The sequence below is a fragment of the Mytilus californianus genome, unplaced genomic scaffold (assembly GCF_021869535.1).
Source record: "Mytilus californianus isolate M0D057914Y unplaced genomic scaffold, xbMytCali1.0.p SCAF_9, whole genome shotgun sequence".
NCBI lineage: Eukaryota > Metazoa > Mollusca > Bivalvia > Mytilida > Mytilidae > Mytilus > Mytilus californianus.
The window spans coordinates 72,558,755-72,577,492 of record NW_026262745.1 but is presented as its reverse complement, the minus strand read 5'-3'; the positions used below and the strand labels follow the sequence as shown (position 1 = coordinate 72,577,492).

At 30.1% G+C, this 18,738-nt stretch overlaps 1 protein-coding gene across 1 annotated transcript; it reads left to right on the top strand.

Annotated features, from left to right (window-relative positions):
• The first annotated feature begins 13,371 nt into the window (after positions 1–13,371).
• LOC127713982 (uncharacterized) lies at positions 13,372–16,127 on the top strand. The gene is made up of 3 exons (XM_052219933.1): positions 13,372–13,498; positions 14,921–15,112; positions 15,991–16,127. The coding sequence occupies exons 1-3, from the start codon at positions 13,492–13,494 to the stop codon at positions 16,125–16,127; spliced, it is 336 nt and encodes a 111-aa protein (XP_052075893.1). The 5' UTR covers positions 13,372–13,491.
• The last annotated feature ends 2,611 nt before the right edge of the window (positions 16,128–18,738 follow it).

Genomic DNA, 18,738 nt, shown 5'->3' with positions numbered 1-18,738 from the left:
TATGTCAGGTTGAGATTGTCTGGTATCGGTTGTGATATTCTTGAACATTGTTGAGATTTTCTGTCAAATAAAACATCCAACTAGCTCATTGTCAAATACATACGAACGTCAAAATTCGTGAAATCGTTGTATACTGGTAATCGATGGAGCTTGTACTTGTTTCGACATTAGTTGTATATGATCGAGTCCTGTCGGTCTGTTAATATAGAATATAAAGAGTATTGTTTTTTAAAGCCTAGAAAACGAGATGTAAAGTCTAGTGCTGAAGAGGTGAAGATGTTAAGTAATCGCTAGAGAAATAAAGTCTAGCACTCAATACGTAAGGTTATCACTGAAGATGTAAAGTTGAGCGCTGTATGTATTAGGTAGCAAAACACAGTTAGGAGTTTTGTAATTCGGCCCTGGTAAATTTGACAAATAAGACAGTTAATGTGCAATAATATGTACTGTTAGCTGTTTGAATAACCTTTCAAACGGACTTTATATGAACATCAAGATTGTTTTTAACATGTCGTGTTGCGAATTTTCTATTTGACAGTCCTTGTGTCATATCCGTAACTACATTAGGTCAAGAAATTATAGGCTGAAATTGAATTGAAAAAAGCTTGAATAAAATTTTTTAAAAAAACCGCTCTTGTACATACGTTATGCCGTTAGTTTTTTCTCGTTTGAATTTTTAACATTTGTCATTTCGCGGCCTTTTATAGCTGATTCCGCGGTATGGGTTTTGCTCATTTTTTAAGGCCTAACTGTTACCTATAGGTGTAATACCACCATTGATTTTCTCCTATTAATCTTTGTTAAATTTGCACTTTTTAAAAAAATTGTGCAGACTGTATCTTTATTTCAAATAAAGGAATACTTGGCATGAGAAAAGTTGTATCCTGTCCAGTACTACAGACAAAGTTTCACATAATGTTTCATTGCAGATAAGAAAATAAACATCACTGGAAGTTAACCAATCACATTTGCACCTCTATTTTACCTGTGTACAAGCTTTAGTAACCATGTAACCTCAAGTTTCCAATTTATTCCATAGAAACACCAAATAAAAAAAAAGTAGTGGTGCTTTGAAACACCCAAGATATTTATGTTTATCCCTCAAAAGTTTTTTTATTGGCCATCAAATGGACGAGTTCATATTATTATTTAGGTTTGCAAGTTCTTTTGTCACATAAACATTTTTTACAATATTAAAACCATGCATTCTTTAGAAATTTGAGAACGTATCATACGTTTACATCCTTTGAATAAAGTTATTATTTCGAAGAAAAATATTGAAATATATTCAAACTTTCAAATGGCTTTTTTTTTAGTATCTATAACCGAAAAATAAACAAATTGCATTTTGGCGTTCCGTTCGGATGGCAAGGATTCGTTTCATTATGAAGTGATTTATTATTTAAGTCTGAATCGTTTTTGCATGTAATATCGTTGTCTCCATTAAACTTGTAAAGAGAAAAACCCCGATTTAGACTCCCTTTTCATACATGACAAGTTAAACTGCCTCGTACCGGCCAAAAATGTGAACAATCACAGGTCATCGTATAGACTTTAACAATGAAAACATAATTATCGTTTACTTAATCAAACAAGGCGTCGGCATGACAAAATGAGAATCAATTACCGACGTTTAAAAGCATCTGAGATAACTCCGAGTTTAAAGTTGTTATCCATTCATTTGATGTGTTTGAGCTTTTGATTGTGTCATTTTATTAGGGACTTTCCGTTTTGAATTTTCCTCGGAGTTCAGTATTTTTGTGATTTAACTTTCTAGTGGTGCTAAGTCTTTAGTTTTCTATACTAGTTCGTCGTTGTTCATATTTAGCCATAGAATAATCAGTTTCCATTCGACTTTGTAGTTTTTGAATGTCCCCTATTATATGTTTCCTCCTGCTTACAAAACAGACCCTTTGGACTTCAAAACGCACATACATTTATGAAAACAGAAATCAAATTGCTTGTAATAAGGTACATGTGGACGTGTTCAACATGTTAGTGGGCGTTTAGTTCTCCTCCCTCCCAAAAAAAAATTAGATAAATTTGGGACAGCGGTGAAGCAGAACAACATTGGAACGAAAGAAACTGTAAAAACGTTAGAAAGGGCTTTAACACTAGATCAATAATAAGAACAAACACAAATAAAAGATAAATGGCACACACTACTGAACTTATAATACATTTTGAAAAATAGGTTCAAGATTTTGAATCTTGTGCGAAGAGCCTTTTAAAAGTGAAGATAACAAAGGACGTTGTCTGCCATGGGGTACAACCAGGCATTTATCAACAATTTCTTTTTGACGGAAATATCATTGATATGTTCATCTTCTGTATATTTATTATTTATAAAATATTCGTTAATTGAAATATTTTTAGTCTTTTATTCAACAGGCACTTCTGTATTTTAAATATACGTTGCATTTAATCTTGATGTAACTTCTTTTGTGTGAGCTACATCAACATCTTAATCCTAAGCCAGTTTGTTAACTAACATTTTGATAAGACGCACACCAACCCTTATTGGCCTTATTCCTATCTACAATAATTTTTTTTCACTTCTAAAAATTTATGGTGGGCAGAATCAATATACCGTAATCTATACACCAGACTCGACTGGTTACAGGAACTTTTGACACACCAAACCAGGTCCTTTATATCTGAGAAACAATAATTTATATGCTCTCAATCTTATAATTTATTTATACGTTTTTGTAATATTCAAAATCATCAGTCAATATGTTTTCTTCAAGGGTCAACAGTCCCTTTCCATTCTTTTGATATATATTACTGATAAAAATATATTCTATATAGTTTTATATTTACACCTATGTGTATGAACTATTTTGTTCAAAATATGAACTACTTGCTAGTATGTTCCTATTCGACCTGGCTCAATTTTGTTGTGATAAATCTCACAAAGAATATTCGATTCATTGTGCAAGGACGTCCATTTAAAACAGTGTTGGGTCGTCTTAAACTTGCAGTGAGGTTTCTTTTTCTCCGTGTTGAAGGCATCAATGGGACTTTGAAATGCAGAATAGTAATAATAGCACCGTTTCTTTGCTTTTTTGTGCGATTTTTGCTGTGCACGAACTGATTTTGTGTCATGGATGGACTCTCCATAACCTTTGTTTTTCGATCACAGTCTTAGCCTTACTTTGATCTTTTCAAATTCGATCTGGGTTCTCACTGTTGTGATTCATGCACCATTGATGAGTCGTATGTAGACGAAGCGCGTATCTGTTATTCACATTATTATCTTGTTATCTTGTATGATTTATTGAAACCATTGGATCGATGGCAGTTATCATGGACGTTTCGCCTCCGAGTGTTTTTCTCTGTACTACTATGATATCATCTTTTTCTATTTATATGCTGCGGAGAAAAAGATTGCAGTGGAATACATGTCGATATAAAGTTCGACGGAATAGGACTTGGATTTTGACTACAATGTTATACCGATGGCATTGTATCCATATTCGATTTGGCTACTCGCAAAACTAATTTTCACTAAACTAAGTTTAATATTTTCAATATATACATAATATTCCTTGTACAACTGTTATCGTTATTTTAACACATAACTGTTTTTCTTTTCGAATAAACAAAATCATACTAATTAAAAAATGTCACTGTCTGATATAAGAAATTCCTATTTTTACGCTACTATTTAATCTTAACCACAAAACATAAAAATAAAAGTAATTTATCAACAAGGTGGGATGCAGACTTCCATTTAAACTATCTTTGACCTCGTTAATGATTTAAATGAAATTTAAGAAAACCGTTAACTTAGACATTTAAATATATGAGGTTGTATATTCATGTTAAACGAGGTTCAAAAATTCCAGGGGTACATTAAAAATTGTAGATAATAAACACCAGTGGCTTAAAATGAAAATCCCCAGTAGACAAACAATAGTACACAAAACACAACATAAAAAAGCTGAGGACTGAGCAACACTAATCCAACCGAAAACTGGAGATGATCTCAGGTGTTCCAGAACTTGTTGCAGACGATTTTTCCTATCAAAGATCAAAACATTTGGTGAAATTCTGTGAAAGTTACTTGCAATCAAAATAGTGTACAAGCGAAATGTATTCTATTCATTAAGGTTCTAAACTTTGCCTGTATTTTTAAACCTATAACATTAGCATGAACTGTATTAGATGTAACAGTATTCGTCCATACCAATATTAAACAAATTAAGTAGTCTCGCAGGCCTCCAGATTTTTGTGATCACCCCAAGACCCGGTTTGGCCACAACATAACAATTTCAAGTTTATTTACAATTTACACAGTGTGTATATGTTAAATGTGTTTAAATGAGCATATGTTCGAATAATATAGGACTTTATTCATTATAGATTGAAAAATACAGGCCAAAGTTTAGATGTTTATGAAGTGTCATATATTTTGACTTTAGTAGAACCTTACTACTAATTAAAAAATTATTTTCATTCTAACAAAAATAATCTAAATTTAAACAAATTGTAGCCTCCTAGCAGGCGAAAACCCAGTTGAAATAGAACAAAAGAATCAAAGCTATTTGTTAGAGAAGGCAACAAATGCTTACTGGAATGTTTACTATAGTAACAAAAAATTTAAAAATTAAAAGAAACAAATAGAATGACAATTTTCTGCTAAATTACGAGGTAATTTATTATACGAACACCATTTGTATACGTTTTCAATCTATCTATAATTACATAATTAAGCAGAACAATTAGATATCAAGTCGACAACATGGGTGTCTATTTAGTTGGATCTAAAAAATGCATAGCCTCCGATTTAAATTAGAAAAATACCACGAATGGAGAACATATCAATCTATTTGTTCCTTAATTTTCGTTTCTGCCCTTCCATTATGTGACTCAAGAAAAAATTTCAAAAAATGGGTTACATTGGCATCGAAAAGAGAAAATCGAGTGCACCTTTTTATGTCAGGACGTGTTTGAGTTAAATATTTTGTCTTGAAAATGTATAAAGAAAAAGTATTTGATACATCATCTTGATTCAGATTTTATCGTTTTTATATATCAAGGCTACAGATTGACTTTGTAAAATCGAAAATTCACAGTACTTAAAAACGAAATATATGGGTCAAGTGAAATACCTTTCTAATGAATCACAAAAACAGAGAAGGTGTGTTCGAAAAGCAAATTTGTATATGGTAATTTTTATAAATTTACTGTTTGCAAAAGTTTGAATTATTTGAAATACTAAGGATTTTCTTATCCTAGGCATAGATTAACTTAGCCGTATTTATATTAATCTTAAAATTAAACCATTCGTGTAACAAATACAAGTAAAACATGTAGTTTACAAGACTTAAAAAATATATTGGACTGGAAAAGATACAGGAAACCAGGAAGAGATACTATAAAAAATAAGCAATATTGGTTTTTTTGGCTGTTATTTGTCTTAAAATTACAATTTCAAATCGATGGCCGAGTAGTCTAAAAAGTTCGTATGTATACCACAACGATAAGCTTGTCATGACTAAAATCTGATTGGGAGTGAGTTCGACTCCAATACGTGACTAAAAGTGTCAGTTTTAGTGCTGAAGGTCGATGGTTCTCTCCGATAACTCCGGCTTCCTCCAGCAAAAATAACTGGTGATCTGGATGAAGGCAACAGTGCCAAAAGTTGCTTTTATCACCAACAATCAAGAAATCAAACGAGTAGAAAGACATCCAATATGGTACAAACTATTTCTCCCGATCTCATGTTAGAGATGTTTCATAGCGAAAATATATTATGTATATGAAATTATATAATGTATACGAATAACAATATGTCGATAAATCAAGATTGCTTTCAAATATTGTTACTATGAACATTAAATATAGTACATATTGCTTTCAAACAGGATGTTCCCGTTATTCAGCAAACCCATTGAGATACGTAGATGTGTTTTATTGAACTCTAACAGATTTTTATGATTTCATAGATGTATAAAATCCTTTATGATATTCGCGTGATAGCTAAGACGTGTTTCATTATAGCTTCTAGTGTCATGTCCAAAGATATTCATTGTGTATGTTATGAATCTGTTATACAATCATTTTGATCAATCCTTCTTGTTATATTTGAGAGCTTTATTAATATATGTTGTGTGTACAAAAATCCTATCATGTTTTTGTTAAATATCGTCAAACCACTCAACATCAGAATGATTTTGAAACTAAATATACTGTGTGTAAGTTATCTCCTATATTATATATATTTAACTCCATAAATGTCATACCAAAATACTTATCTTTGTAGTAAGACATTGAGAAGTATCAAAATACATATTCTAGTTTCCGACATAACAATAGTATTTGTAAAGTTATAGTACTTTTATGTCAAACAATTTAATCATCAAATTTATACATTTGATATAAAAAGAAAAATATTGCAAAGTGTACAAAACATGTAAAATGACTCTATTTTACTTATGGTATTCACGGGAATTTGTAATCTCATCTTGTTTTGACAATATGTAACGACTAGAAGATGACACTTAATAATTCAAACAAAGTAATATGTAATTCAAGAATAATTAAATATGAAAGTCAATAATGTGATTATAGTTCTTTCTCAGATAAAAATTATCAGACGTCAGAGAAATTTCGGGAGTAATCTGTGGAATATGGCAAGTTGTGTGTTAAAAATAATGTTTTGATATAAAAAAAAAAGGTGATGTGGAGTATCATAGTCAGCCAACGACACAAGAAAACAAATGGTTTTTATCAATTGCCAGGACATTAATATACAACATCGCATCGAAATATATAGCTAATATCATAATATTATAAGTTATATGGTTTGCTACTGAACTCCTACGGATCCATAGAGGGTTAGTCAAATCCATAGGGGGTGAGTGCGTAGGGAGTCAGTAGTGAATCGTATAACGAATTTAACGCACGCGGGTCTTTTTCAAATTAACAATGAAACACAACAAAGTTAATCAATGACGTAACCATTAACAGTAGACGTGACGTCATGAACCCACAATGAAATCTACGTTCCCACCGACGAATCATAAGGGGTCACCACGTGGCGGCGTTAATTTAATCACAACGTGATAATTTACCCGCGGTGCTATAAACAGTTAGAACTACTTTTAAATTGATTTAAAATATTGCAAGGAGTTATATGGTTGGTTAAAATAAATGTAAGATATAATTATCAATTTTGAAATCTATTCGCCTCATATTTATCACAGATTGAAAAATGAAAGTAACACTCTGAGTCCTTTAAATGTCTTTTCAACGTCTGAGAGGTGACAAAAAATATAAATAGAAGAATTTATGTAGACATCTGATTTGTCTGTGTTACAAAAACATACATGGCTATGATTTAACGTCAGTAAAAAATCAACTATACAAAGAAAGTTTTAGGGGTCAATAATTCTACTTATGGATGAGAGAAGTATTCTAGGGAAAACATTAATTGTACTTAGAATAAAAAAATGTACAAGAACTTTAACTTCCCAGTGATCAGAAGCATAACACAATGTTCATATAGTATACCACGATGTGATTTTCATCGTTCATATATGTTTTAAATTTCCCATAAGAAAATGTGCTCAGAAAATTAGAAAATATGCAATTTTGTTATAATTTTTATACGACCTGAAAAACGTTGAAAAGGCAATAAAATCATAATATGAAAATTATGCTTATGCCTTTTACATATTTACAATGAACGAAATAAAAAGGCAAACATTTAAGAGGTGAAAAAGTATCAATTAAAATGTTTAGGTACATTAGAAATAACTTTAATACTACCGTATTTAATGTATGTTTATTTAACATTGTTGTCGTTTTCGACTGGTTATAGTTATTTTTTATTAATTCATTCAACTTGATCTGTCATTGCTTACGTTTTCGGCTCCTCAAGCTAAAAGAATCGGTGTGAACTTGTGCAAATACGATTGTCATCTTCTGTCTATCGCAGACGGTTAATCTTTATTGTATCCCTTTAACCTAAAAAAACCCATTTATTATGGAAATAGTCGCTCATTCTTGACAATCAGTTCAGTGACTTGTGGAAAATAATATCTGTTTCGAAATGCATCTACTATAATATCACGTGGTTTACAGCAGGTGAACAAAATAACTTTCTTTATTTGAATAGAAAATATTAGGAAGGAAAAGAAATCATTTTTAAACAAACTGTACCGTTCTAATGTAAATGTAAAAATCACATGAATGATACATTATCTCAAGAATACATTAAAAATACAAAATTATAAAAAAAATTAAAAGACGAAGAAAAGCTATTGTGTGACGGTTCAGTTACGCTTGAAGAGTGTTCTGACGCAATACAAAATATGAAATTGAATAAGTCTCCTGGATTTGACGGTCTAACCGCAGAATTTTACAAAATGTTTTGGGAGAATCTTAAATATATTCTTGTTAAAGTATATAATAAGGGTCATAAAAACAGTCTATTGACTTACTCGCAGTGGTATAGTGTTTTGTCGTTAATATTTAAAAAGGGGGACCCATTAAAATTAGAAAATTATAGACCAATTTCATTATTAAACGTAGATCTTAAAATTCTGTCCCATGTACTAACTCAATGACTAAAAAATGTTCTACTAAAACTCATAAACAAAGATCAATCTAGATACATAAAAAATAGATTTATTGGATTCAATTTAAGGCAAATATAAGATATAATAGATTATGCAGATGTATATTATGTAGGTGGGGCTATTGTTTTTGTCGATATTAAAAAAAGCCTTTGACACTCTTGAATGGAAATGTATGTTAGATACTTTATATCACTTTGGATTCAATGAAACATTCATAAATTGGGTTAAAACTTTGTATACTGATATTCAAACAAGTAGTATCAATAATGGGTGGATTTCAGAAATGTTTAAGAATTCAAGAGGAATTAGGCAAGGGTGATTGTTATCTGCTCTTCGTTTTGTCATATCCGTTGAAATATTAGCAATGAGACTTCAAAATAACAAAGATATAAAAGGATTTCAGATAAAATTTGAAAACACATTGTATTAAAATAAGTCAATTAGCTGATGACACAACTTTATTTTTTTTATGATAAAAATGACATCGAACTAGCATTGAATGAAATTGAAATCTTTGGATCTTATTCGGGATTAATCATAAATAAAAAAAACAGATGGAATATGAATAGGAAAACTCAAAAGCAGTAAAGACAAAATAGCAAATAATAACTGGACAGATAAACCTGTAAAAGCTTTATGAATTTATTTTAGCATGATAATGAAGAATGTGGGATATTAAATTTTGAAAATAAAATAGAGAAAATGGATAAATTGTGTATTCTTTGGAAAAAGCGCAATCTCACTACGTTAGGGACAATTTTGATCATCAAGTCTTTGATTATACCACTCTTCACCTTTTTAGCTAGCTCATGTGTATTTCCAGAGAAATAGAAAAAAGAAAAAGAAAAAAAATGTTTTAAATTTATCTGGAATAACAAACCAGATAAAGTTAAAAGAAATACGATGATTGGTAGCTATGAAAACGGGGGTTTAAATATGATTGATATTGAAAGTCACTTTGAATCACTAAAAGCATCATGAATAGGCAGAATCTTAAATACAGATATTGCCAGATGGCGACTTATACCTTTAAAATATTTACAAGGCTTAGGAAAAAAAATTGCCTAGTAGTATATATGAATATGGATTATAATTAAGTTGATCAATATCTATCTAATATTCCAAAATTTTATAAAAAATGTATTAAAAAGCTGGATGAAAGTAGGAGGAGGACAGGCAGATAAAACAAAAACCTTTTACGAAATTAGAAAACAAATTATTTGGGGGAATAAATATATTTAATTTGATAACAAAAGTCTATTTTTCAAAAATTGGAAAAACGGTAATTTGATTTATATAAATGATATTGATGAAAATGGGGAAATTTCACAAGATGTAATTGTGCCAAAAAAAGAAAATAAATCCAACTGGATAGCTGGGTTGACATCCTTAAAAAAACGCAATTCCAAAAGATTGGTTACAATGTCTTGGATCAGAGAACTCCACGAGAAGTAGAGTCAATGTAAAAAGACAATGTTTGTTAATAGGTGGTAATTATATTGACATTTCACTTTTATCAAATAATTTATTATACAACAGATTAGTAAAAAAAAAAGGTTGTAAAACCGATTGGTATAAATGTATGGTTAAATGTATTACCTTAACAAACAGAATTTCATTTAAAACCTTTGTACAACTTTATTTTTTAATATTTAGAAGAAAATAAATTGAAGATGTATCGATAGAAACTTTTACAAAGTATATTACCTACTCAAAAGTTATTGTTTAGATGGCAGGTAACAGACAATGATTTATGTAACAAATGCTTTACTGAAAAAGATTATCATCATTATTTTATATTATGTTCTTTTTTAAACATTTTTTGGGAAAAAAATTCATAATTTATTGTTAAAAGTAAATAATGAAAAAACTATTACATCAAAAGATCTTGTTTTTGGCTATAAAATATCAGATAAATATTACTTTGGCTTTAACTATCTTATTACTATTATTAGATTTTCAATTTATAAATCCTACTATATATCTGATAAAAAATGAAAGGACTTGAAGTATTTGTCTATTCATTAGAGAATTTACAAAACGAATGTATTTTACAAGAAGGAGTTGAATTCTTAGTTAATGTAAAATAAACATTTATTAGATTGATGGTTTATTTATTAACAGAATAGAATTGAAAGTTATACTAATTCTTCACAAGGAGCTTGGAATTGTTGAAAACAATGTAACAAGCAACATAGGGAAATAAAGAAATTAAAAAAAAAAAAAAAAACTTAATAGTTTGAAGGCTAAATCAATTACCAAGTTGTAGATTTAAACACAAAATCCTGAAAATTGTGCTAAACACAGATACGGCAATCTATGCATATAGTTGAACACTTTAGTTTTTCGAATAATTCCAACATTTTAAGAAAATAAAAGTACAAACAAGGAACATTCCAATGCCATAGCATGTCAATAAAAGTGCTGACAAATGGGCTTGTGATACCGCCGTTAAAATTAAAATAAGATGAAGAATACCCAAACTCACGACTGATAAAGAACCTTTATCCGATCTCAATAAAGGTAACAGTAGTATACGGCTGTTCAATAGTCGTAAATCGATTAAGCGTAGACAAATCCGGGTCTACAAAAATTGAAACAGTACATACGTAAAGTAATTGACACGCTATTTGATTTCATACCATATTTGTTCTTTTAAAATATGAAAACTATTTTGTTATTTTCCTCCACCTTTTTCATTGTTCGTTCTTCAGGCTTCGTTGACATGAGCATGCGTATTCAAAAGCTCTGTAAATGTCATGGAAGATCATAGCAACGTCCAAAGAACTTACTGGGAATTGGGGTCGTCGATAATATTTTAATTCTATTCATTGTGTGTCAAGGTACGTATCTGCAATTTTAACGAACCACTTCTGATACATGTCATCTTATTTATGTCATTTTCATCGATCCTGTATTTTTCATTTAACATTGAAAAATGTATATATAACCAAGTCGCAATATGCGATTTATTTATAAAAGTTTTCACACCTTGAAAATACTAAAAAAGCAATCAGATCATAAATCAAGAACAATTTTTACCTGTTTACATGTACAATTTTAAGGATTTAAATAATGCAATCTTTCCTGTGTAAACAGTGTGACTTTGCGCACGATGTTGGTATGAATTCGATTTTACTATAGATTATCAAAAAAATAAATATGTAGACTGGTCAGTTTGATAAAAATATAATGATCTCTGGTTTAATTGATTACAATAGACTTGAAAATAAAGAAAAATAGGAACCGAAAATTAAAAAAAAACACCAATTATAGCACTTAATTATCCCATTTTTATGCAAAAACGTAATGTCCAACGTTACATATTGTGTGCAAAAAAACAAAGTTCCCTGTCTTTCAAACCGTCTTTTTTCTCCGATCATCGTTAAAACCTTCTCAAGAGTATTGCTATTGTCATAGTTATTTGCATGTTAAAGCAAAATCAATATTACTGAAACCGTAAGCCAGTTAAAAATGTCATGTTTGAAAACGGTCTGAAAAATGTCCAAGGATATGCAAAGTAAGCAGATATCGAGTTTACGCGTTTATATCGTGAAATTGGAAAAGCTGACAGGAAAAATATTTATAATATTTAAAAAGTTCATTTAATTTATTCCTGGTTCATGATATTTGTTTTTCCGGAAACATGAGTATATTTTCTATCCCAATGACTTCAAGAGGTATAGCCATCTTGTCAAAACGAAAACAACGTTATATGTTTTTTTACAATTCAGGTTTTAACCGGCTGTATGTTAGATAAGCATGGTTAGATCATAGAAAATAAAAATTGGTGGTAAAAGTTTTTCTGTTTTACTTAATAAACAAAATAGTGTATATCATGTTTCGTTAAGCAACAAGATTTTTTAGATCGTTTCAAAAAGTATAGCCGTTTTGTCTATTTTTGTCCGTAAAACATAATTGTTGTCATCTTCGGGTTTTTTAATTTTTATATTATAATTATCATTTCCAGTTTAATTCGAATAAAAATAAGAAATATAAGTTATATTATTACCCAAGTATGAGAAAGGAAAGTTTAAGCTTAAATTCAAATGTTTATAAAATTAGATTGATATAAAGAAAATATCAGGATCATCGTTTTTAGCATATTTGTTTTACTTAAGGAACGTTGTATATCTACAGGTTTCAAATCGTCAAAAGAAAATGTTTGATATTATCGTTAATAAAAAAATAAAGAAAAACAATTGTCAGCAAATTATAACAAACGAAGGACATTCATAATGCAACAAATAACGGAAATAAAAAAAACATGACTCCCAAATGTTTAACTTCTTAGATCTTTTGCGACAAAAAAGCATCGGGAAATGATAAAACATAGAAAGGAAAGGAAATGCGAAAAAGGAGTATATATATGCAAAAAAGCAGGGAATATATATTCAATATCTAATTTATATTAAAACAAAATGTGTTTAGATTTGGAAATTAATGTATGCATTCATTAATGCGAACTGCTGACAAAAGGAAAATATTCAATTAAGGTAGATCGGGTGTTTAAATTTTCGCGCCTTCTGCGCAACATGTTGCGCATAGTGTTGTAAACTGTCGTAAAATTTTATCAAAGTAATATTGTAACTTTTTTTTTTTTTTATATCTGTGAAAATTATCAGAAACGCTTTTAAAATCGTATTTTATAAACTCAATTATCAAACAAATAATCTCATTTCAGCTTGATTGCTGCAAATTGTTTACTTCCGTCATGGCGACCTGTACTACATGATGAAGAATGGAAAAAAAATGAAAAAGAAACTGTGATCGTGATAAGGTGGACTGCTTTTTATAAATACTGTGATGTAGATCTGTAAATTAACAATATGATCTTCGTCCTGGTAGCTTATGAAGCAATTCCACACAGATTCTGCACAAAAAGTAGACGACAGAAAAAATGGGAGGTAAACAAGTTATTTTTTTTTGTGTTGCTGCTTGCCGTAAGTACAATTTATATCGTATCGTCTGCAGTAATCTTACAAATGATGGCCGAAAGATCTCAATCAGGAAGATTCAAAAAAGCAAACACGTTCTATAGGGCAAATAATTTTATTAACACCAACGTCAAAGACTCACTTTCAGACCCCCCTTCTTCTTATCATAATGAAGACGCAGATTCTGAGATGCCTTCTGTACATGTAGAGGTTCATGTCAATCTTGACCACACATATACCTTACCGCTGGTACTAGACAATGACCCTTTGGCAATTTCTTCTGAGATTGAAGTCCGCACTGAAGACAGTAAAGTAGAAAACATTGAAAATGAACTATTATTTGATTACATCCCATCAGATCTTGTTCCATTAAGCCATTGGCGATTCATAGTCGATTTGGGTTTTATGGCCGAGCAGTTAAAACACTATCAGTCTTGTCAGTCAACTCTTCATCTCTACAATGCATTAGGAGTTAAACCTTTAGGATTTTCAGGCTTGATGTATGTCCAATGTCCTGAATGTGGTGGTGTGACAAAAATCAAGTTGGGGAAAACTCATCATAGTGGAAATAGTAAAAGAGGATGTGGAACTTTTGACATTAATACAAAAGCTGCAACAGGTGCACTTTTTATGTAGTTGTATTTACGTATAAAAACCTTTGTAGAATTTTTTTCAGTCTCAAAATATATATATAATATATGTACATGTACATGCAGAGCTCTGCAATAGATGTACATTGTTGAAAAGTATAGGTAAACTATTTGTATTTGGGCAAAACGGATTGAAATGTTTCTAAGCCTCATACAAATGTTACCAATATTTTTTCAACACAGATGTATATTAAATCAGTTATTCTACATGTACAGTGAAATTTTGATTTTAAAAATGTGCTCATGCATGTTTAAGGGTAGGAAGTGACTTTAAAAATATTTCTCAATCAGCAAACTTTTTTCAAATACATTGTTGTAACTTAATCATGTTAATATACATCATACCAATGTTTTATTATTAGAAATGTGAATGCATTTTTCTGTAATTCAGTCCTCCCTTCCTTCCCTCTCACATCCAGTTTAATTCACAAATAAGTAATATCCTTTGAATAAAGTCATGACATAAAGTATTGACTAGTTTTATATTTATTCATGTCAGATTATAATTGAAAATTAATATTCACTTAAAGTAGTAAATAATTTTTTTAAATGCATGTCTGGCATGTTGCCTATGATACCAAATGAATTTCTAGATTTCTAAACATACACATGTATATTTTGAGTTTAATCTTTGTTAAATAAAATAGTGAGTCACAAATTGGTTTATTATGTTATGTATATACATGTAGTTGCAATCATTTACAAATCTATGAATTCTGTTGATTACATTTATATTTTATAGGAATGCTCCATGCTGGTATTGGGGAAACCCAGCTTAACAATCTGCTTTCAACAATGAATGTACACTGTATAGACACTAAATCTTTGAAAGCCAGAGAACATGAAGTTGGCCAAGTATTGGAGAATCATGCAAAAGAATCTGAGCATAAATACTTACTAGAAGAAGCAATTGGGTGTTTAAATATTAACACAGGTTTGAAAAAAAAAACAAATTAGTATAATCATAATAATCATTTATTGGTCTTACAGTCTGTTTAATTGTTTGTCTGACCAAAAAAGAAATTTGAAATTTTCTACTATATGTTTACCTTAAAACTCAAAATATTTCTGTCTGACATTTTGTCGGTCAGACAGAGTTTGGGTTTGTAACAACAAACATGCAAGGAACTATTTCTTCTGTTTAGCATCAAAACCAACAAAAAAATGTATGGAACAAATTCCTATTATATATTGACCTATATCACATATGTAGTATTCCCATTTTGCACTAGTGCAATATAGCTTAAAAATTAATTGCATCTATTATCAACAACAAAACAAAAATAACTTTTATTTTATAAAGCTTGCGATGAAAAATTTTGTGCAAAATGAGATTCTTCTTTGGACAATATTCCGCAATAATCCTGCAAAACCACTATAATACATGTACCATTGATCTCTTTTGTAAAATTTCATAATTTAGTCCTTGTTTATTTTCCAGTTATGTACATAAGTGGTTATCATATGATTAACCACATCAAAATTTATAAGGAAATTCTGTTCACTCTAAGTACCGTGATAAATTAAAGGGGACATAATTGGGTATATGTTCAAATGTACAGATTGCACACAAGAACACAGTTTTAATAATACACCAAAGAATTAGTTTGAGATCAGTATACCTACCCTCATTAAAAATTTGTGAAACATTACCAGTAATACATATTTCAAGCATTAACATATTGATACAAATGTACAGGATAATTTTCAAATACAGTTATTAGTCAAATTACACAGATGCAATCTTTACTGTCATGGTAACAATTTGAATATATAAACATGATAGATGAAAGCTTTATTTTTATACAATAGAAAATGAAGAAGGAAAAGGAATCACAGTATCAACAGACACCTGCTGGCAAAAGAAGGGTTCTGGAAGGGCATATAACAGTTTGTCAGGCATGACTTTAACTGAGTTTAATCCAACAAGAACAAAGTTCAACAAATAATCAGATATTTTATTTTATTTATTTTAAAAACTACTTTTCCGTTAAGGTAGTTCAGGGGTATAAAATAAAAATGACAGAATTTTCTTATACTTTGCCAAAATGAAGCTTTTACTATCCTTTTTACAAAAAATTGATAAAAAGTATGGGTCACCAGACTCACCACACTATTTTTCAAGGTACTAGTTGTTCAAAATTGACAAAATTTGCTTAGATTGTTCGTGAAAAAATACATTTTTGTGCATACAAAGAAATCTATGAGACAGAATTTTGAAATAAAATATGAGAAGATAGGTTTTATAATATATTTTAAGAAAATAAAAAGAAAAAATGGTGTCACCGAACTTGTTTTTTTGCTACAAGTAAAAAATGAAAATTTCCCTATATGTCCAGTATAAATTTTGTACAAAAAGAGTTATTTCCCCTTAAATGGCTTATTTGAAAAATTAGTTCTATAAGCACAGCACATATATTTGGTATTTGTTAAAACATTTTTGATAATGTCAATAAATGGCAAATCTGTCTCCAAATTTGCAGATTTGGGCAAAGAACTAGACCGATTATTTACTGTGATTGTACAATTCAAGATGGCGGTATACTCCTGAACTTCCTTAAGCTAGAAATATTAGGTCACATGGTCCTATTTATTTTTTAATTTCACATACATACATCCTTAACATTACCATTCTTAACTGTCATACAAAGGTCTCTTTTAGATCTGATAATTTCTCTGCAAATATGTTTGTTAAACTGAATTTTCATGAAACCTTTATATGATAGAGGAGTTTGAAGATAAATTTTGGTTCTTAAATCCTTATAATTTATAATAATGACACTTGTTTCAATGCAAAGCATATTATGTAGATATGCACAAAGACAAAACATTTTTATTCAGATTATTGCAAGGGAAGATAATGTTGTGAAATTTTTGAAAGGGGAGATAATTCAACTTAAAGGTTTTAACTGATTTTGAAGAAAAATATAAAGCTTGGACAATAAAAAACAGAATAAACCAGGAGGAGGGTGTATTCCTCTGTGAGCTTGTAATTATAGTTTGATCTAATGCAGATATTGCTTATCTCTAACAATATTACAATATGGGACATTCATGTCCTTTAAACTCAAAATTTTATTTAAGCTAGTTTAAATTGAAATAAATAATTTCAGGTGTATCAACATTGATTGGTAAAAATACAGGAGGAGTTGTCCATCATGCAATAAGATGTCAGCAATGCAGAATCTGTGACAGTGCAACAAAAAGGGGGATTCAGCCCAAAGAGCACAAATGTAAGAAAAATTGGACAGGCTCAGCAAAGGCTATGGAGCCAGATATGCTAGTTCAGATGGTAATGGATGTGAAGAACAAAGGGATCAACATAGATGAAATTGCAGGTGACGATGATACGACCGGATTTGACAGGCTGAAAAAGATATATCCTGAATCAAAGATGATTAAAACCAGTGACAGAAATCATGTAAAAAAGAATGTCATTAAAAAGTTATATGCAATTAAAAGCCAACATAAGCAGCTCTCTGACATGGTTATGAATTCTATATTGAAGAATTTTTCATTCATGATAGATCAAAACAAAGGAGATGTTGAAGGAATGGAAAATGGCCTAAAAGCTATAGTAGAGCACATGTATGGGGACCACGCCCATTGTAATAGATCATGGTGTGGATTTTTTAAGACGGAGAAAAATATAAGCACAGTAATTTACCTCATGGAAAAGAATTGACATCTGATTCATTACGGACAGACCTATAGAAGATATTTTTGGGGAATGACTCAGTCAATCCAAGGAAACTTGCATCATTGTCAAGCTCACAAGCAAATGAAAACTTTAACAACATGCTTGCTGCAAAAGCTCCAAAAACGAAGCACTACTCCTCATCAGCAAGCTTGGGCTACAGGGTAGATTCGTCTATCTTGCAAAAGACGGAAGGATATGCCTATGTTAGTGAGGTATAACTATATGCACCCTTCATTAGCTCTTTAAAAAATTTAAAAGATAGATGATCAATGTAAAATACAGTTATTTTTAGCAGTTTTTGGCTTTTCATCTCAAACTACTGTAATTTAGAAATTATTGGGTGCATTTATTATTGTGATTTTTGAGAAATAAACAATAATGCAAGATTAATAACTGAGATTTATTACAGTGACTCAGGATTTCCAGGTGACCAATTAATTTAAGCTTCTTGAAGCTTGTTGTTATAATTTTCATTCATTGGAAAAAACTCCAAACATTCAGTATGGAGATAATTATTTGTATGGTCTGAGAAAGAACATTATTTTTTATATTAGGTGGAAAAAATTTAGGGAGATAAATCAACAAATATATGCAAGATAAATCAACTTGATATTGAATGTTATATATACATCAGTTTCTACAACTTGTCGCTTTATTTATAACTACATCTACGTTTATATGCTATTTCTCTTTTCATATCTGATTCAGTATGAAAATGCACATTTCAAAACTTTGTCTTATTTTCTTTATTTCATATATATATATATTTCTTTGAAGGTTCATGCATCCATGGGACTGTCTTCTGGAGAGGAAACAATAAAAAGAAGCTCCAAAATAAATATGAAAAGGAAAAAAAACAA